Here is a 4,778-nt window from a genome sequence, read left to right on the forward strand (position 1 = left end):
GATCTTTTAAACAGTCTCTTCAATTATAAGAATCGGATAAAGCATCAAGCAGACATGACAAAATGGTAAAGGAATTCAACTGGTGGCAGAGAATCAAACTAATTGGATAAAGGAAAAGGGAAACACAAATTTTATTTCACAAACTAACCTCTCTCTCTACGTAGCAGGGAAGAAATTTGCAATTGGTAAGTACAAGTTCACTTTTGTGAAGTTTTACCACCATATGGACAAGAAGCTCTTAAGCCTCACCATGGGCAACTCAGATATGAGACAGAAGGTAAGAGGATGAGTATAATGGATACCTATGCAAATTCCAATTCTAACGTTGAAAATTTTCCTCATTCCAATGTGTTAGGAGATCAACTCTACCTGTCTACTCAAGCAAGTCAATGCGCTATCAAATTGGGGTAACAAACTCTTTTTTAATAAACATACAAAAGAAGGCAACACAAATATAGAAACGCTGCAGAAAACACACATAACAATTTTCAAAATAATTTAGGATGAAAGTGTATCAGCAATCCATACCAGCCTTCACTATACCACAATGAAACTAACAAATTTAAGCAGCCTATGGATTATACAGACACACACAAGAAAATGACACATGCAAATGAATTCATTATGTATAAAAGCAAAACATTCAGAAAAGACAAGTAAAAAGCAAGGCATGAAGAAAATCATAACAGGAACTACAAAAAGGAAAATATCACACCAAATTCACCATAGGGTGATAAGTGGAGTAACAGATATGCTTCTGTAACCATACAGAAGTAAAACACAGAACCCCATCTCACATACGCAATCCAAAAATGAAAACAAGCATTATATGTTCGGGCTATGATCAACTACATACGATCATTAATGGATTATATATAATATCATATGTCGCCAAGATACGGTAGTTATCCATAAAAAAGGAATCCAGAGAGAGATGACAGAAGAGAGAGAGCATGCTTAAAAAGTGAGGGTTGCTGAAACAATTCTGGATCTCATCTGATCTGGAAATGCTTATAAGTGGGACTCCCCTGCAAGGTTATCTGCATCCTTCCCGCCTCCTCGGAAGGCCTGCAGAGGTTATCTTTCAGTTGGTGCCCAATTCCCCTTCTGCTTGTCCCGTCCGCCTGCGAATCCATAGAATTCTTCCGCCTCCGCTCATTGTGCCCCGCCAACCGCCTCCGGCAACTCCTCTTCGCCTCATCGAACTCTGATAGCTCATGAAACCTTCACACCCAACAGAATTAGCTAAAAGAAAACAAGTGGGCACACTTCCACAAGAACAATTGTCCAAGCAGAGACCAAAAACAAGCAGAATTTGCAAAAAAGAGGAAGATGGTAGTGGAACAAACCTTCTACAATCAACAGAATTAACCAAAATAAAGCAAATGGGTACTTCTTCAACGAGAAAAAGGGAAAAAGAGAACTGATAATTGCCGAAAAAAGAAGATGGGGAGCCGGAAAAGAAGAATTCCGAGGGTGGTACCTGCTGCACTGCTGGCAGAAGCGTTGGCGGAGGCCGGCGACGATAACGATGCCGGCCTTGGAGTGCGGCTCGCAGACCTTGTGCCGGCGGTGGTAGCGCTTGGCGTCGGTGAGGTTCGCTGTGCAGTTCTCCGCCTGGCAGGACGGCGCCTGGCCGGAATTGGAGCCCTTCCGGCCGAATCCGTTGGTGGTGGCCCTCTTCCTCTTCTCCTCCTCCTCCTCTTCCTCTTCTTCCTCTTCTTCCTCCTCTTCCACGACCACCTCTTGCTTCTTCTCCTTCTCCTTCCCCTTCCTCCCCTCCGCTGCTGCTGCTCCCCTCTCCATCCTCAGAACCAGACGCCGTTGTGATGGTTGCTGAGGGATGCTGCTGCTCTTCCTCTGCTGAAACAGAGAGGGAGAAGGAGAGGAAGAGCGGAGAAGGAAGGAATGAGGTGAGTGGTCAGTAGGGTTTAATCACAGGGAGGGAATTGCAAAAGGTCAAAAAGAAGGCAAGGACCACAAGAACCACCACCATTCCATTGCTCTTTGCCCCCACCCCCCCCCCCCCCCCCCCCCACCCCACCCCACCCCACTCTCTCTCTCTCTCATGATTTTTGTCTTCCTATACCCATATTCATCGTCATCATGCATGTCAGGTTGTTAGATTACTTCACTTATTCACGATTGTGTCGTTATTAATCGACAGGTAAACGAATGTAAACTCTTACCCCTCCCTTTTCTAAACTGGAGTGTTCTAACTTTTACCACTCCAAAGAAGTATATACATTTGCTAGATAATCGTTTGTACTTACATTACTTAGCAAAACCTGTGCAGTTTTTCGATATTTTGGTAATCTAGATGTGATTTACATGTCTCATCCCAAGTAGAAATCGGCTTTTGGAATCTGAATCTGATTATACAAAAATTGACATCTGTAAAAGCATCAAAGTTTTCTGAACATGTTTTTCATTGAAAAATACAATGTGAAGATCGACGTTCACTGAGTAGACCATGTTGAACACATCTACCAGGTAAGATTTTTTTTTCTAATGATAAAAGAAAACCATCACCGAGAACCAAGTCACTTAATTGGCTCGCCTCTCTGCGAAATAAAACTCCGGGATGAGGACACGGCCGCTCACCGCACCTCAACCGTGATAAAGCAACGGCAACTCCCATGCACCAGCCGGATTCGATTTAAATCCTGGGCGTTCAACTCGAAACAAGATTGACTCAAAACAGTAACATTTTGAAGGTGAGTGACTGAAACAAGTTTGTACAGTAAAACACGGTTGTTATAGGGGTGGTGATCATTTTAGTAATTTGGGGTAAGAGTGTGATGCCAATCATTATTGCAGGGAAGCCCCACCTTGTACGCTTACGCAGCGGCCACAGTTCGCTCTCTAGAGAGAGAAAGAGAGGTTGAAGGATGCAAGATGGAGTCGTACCAAATCTACGCTTAGTAGCGTGCCACGTGTTATGATACAGTACTTTTTCACGTGTATTTTTTTGTCTTTTCTGTCTTCCGGTTTTGTTGTTGCTTTAGGTTTTCGAATGACTGTCAAACTGAATTTCACAGCAGGTCTTTTGTCCATTCAAATGGGGTTCATGTGGGTCCGGGTCTTGATTAGGTTCTGAGAAAAAATATCGGATCCTGATTCCACCCTGAGTTGCTTGATTTGATAAGATGGGACCGGCTCTATGTGTTTCGAGAATTATTGAAGCCTCATTTCAGTTAGATTTACCAATTCAAAGGTGTAATGCTTGCTACCCTCTTGGTAAGAAACATTTTAGTGAAAAGATGTAATATTTTTATTTTTTTCATAGCTGGCTTTCTAGATAATATTTATATATTAAGTTTAGTAGAATACCAATTTTTTTAACTTAAAAAAATATATTTTTATGTTGATAAAGTATGATTCAAGAGCCAATTTCTACTATTTTGACTACCCACGAGGTTAGATTTGTTCATAACAACGTCTCCCTATGAGTTCCAACTAAAGGGGTCCCTATGTACAAATTGATTTATTTTCTAATATACTGGTAATCGTCTGCCCATGCACTATCTTGCCTATTTAAAAGAAAAAATCTGTCCTCATAAATATGATATACATTGTCAATTTAATGAATATTGGCACCTGACTTATTATTGTATTTTTTTTTATGAAGAGGAACCCTTACCCTGAACGAAGCCACTTAATATTGTTACCAACACCCAAGCTCTTACGGAGCCCACCAATTAAAGGCACCCGCACACTCGGTGAGAGTCAAACTTGGGATGAAAGGGGTCAGCAATTAACCCCTGGCCTGATGTCACTCGGGTAATCCGGGTGGATGTATTTGCACTTGAATTGTTATAATCCTACCTGAGTATGAAATTTTCTAGTGATTAAAAAATCAAGTCATAAAATGCCAAAATTTATTGATCTAAAGTTATTTTTTATCAAAAAAAAAAAAAACTAAGGGTTGATTTTTATCAAAATTGATCATGCTGAATCCATCTAAATACAACTTGCATCAATGAGAACCCAGATGGAGCATGACATAGGGGATGAGCACAATCGAGTTGTATCATGCCTAGTCTGTGTTTTGTTAGACTTGGGTCAAGTATACCCAATAAGTGCCTCATCAGTCTATTTGGGGTTTTTCTATATTTACACGAACAAACCACCCCCAGGATTAGAGACCTAGCCATGCTGGCTTCACTTGTCATACTTACCATCATTGTCCTGACAGCTAAAAACTCCATGAGCTTACGTCTTGCCCTCAGGGAGTCACCACGCTTCGGCTTGCACAAGGGATGGCTCATGGGATTTGAACCTAGACCACCTGCCTAGCAGCCTAGGTCCCATCCCACAATGCCAAACCCCTTTAGGGAAAAGTCTATTTGGCTTGGTTAAAGGACCATAACATAGATCCAATGGGCTTATTGTCTAGAGCAGCACTTGCCTTATTTGATTGCGGAGCAACATATTTTTTTATATCATTTGAGTTTACAAAACAACTTATAGTACACATAAAGCCATTGATTCATACACTAGATGTATATAACCCAATAGACTTTAATTCAATGTATAACATATGTACCTGATGTAAACCTTGAAATAGAGGGTCATGATCTACCTACCTACTGATCTAATCATGCTTGACATGATTGAGTATGATGTAATCTTGGATATAGACTGGTTGTACGAACACCATGCATGTGCTATGTGTCGTGATGGAACAATTATGTTGTCTCGACCTGAGTGCCCTAAAATCGAGTCCAGCCTCTCAAGACCTGTTTTGAAGAGTCGGGTCATCTCTACATTAAAAG

General features: G+C 41.2%; 1 protein-coding gene across 1 annotated transcript; it reads right to left on the reverse strand.

Moving 5' to 3' along the window:
• Window positions 1-693: 693 nt before the first annotated feature.
• Window positions 694-2,070, reverse strand: LOC149844669 (squamosa promoter-binding-like protein 4). The gene is made up of 2 exons (XM_089995054.1): window positions 1,484-2,070; window positions 694-1,224 (listed from the first exon to the last, which is right to left on the reverse strand). The coding sequence occupies exons 1-2, from the start codon at window positions 1,804-1,806 to the stop codon at window positions 993-995; spliced, it is 555 nt and encodes a 184-aa protein (XP_089851180.1). The 5' UTR covers window positions 1,807-2,070; the 3' UTR covers window positions 694-992.
• Window positions 2,071-4,778: the final 2,708 nt, after the last annotated feature.

The sequence above is a fragment of the Nuphar pumila genome, chromosome 2, assembly GCF_984573655.1.
Source record: "Nuphar pumila chromosome 2, dmNupPumi1.hap1.1, whole genome shotgun sequence".
Taxonomy (NCBI): Eukaryota; Viridiplantae; Streptophyta; class Magnoliopsida; order Nymphaeales; family Nymphaeaceae; genus Nuphar; species Nuphar pumila.

Bases quoted from the DNA above. Each gene is read 5' to 3' on its own strand.
- LOC149844669 (XM_089995054.1), bottom strand. From the start codon at position 1,806: ATGGAGAGGGGAGCAGCAGCAGCGGAGGGGAGGAAGGGGAAGGAGAAG. The intron at 1,225-1,483 runs GTACCACCCTCG...TTGGGTGTGAAG, and splicing joins TTCTGCCAGCAGTGCAGCAG to GTTTCATGAGCTATCAGAGT.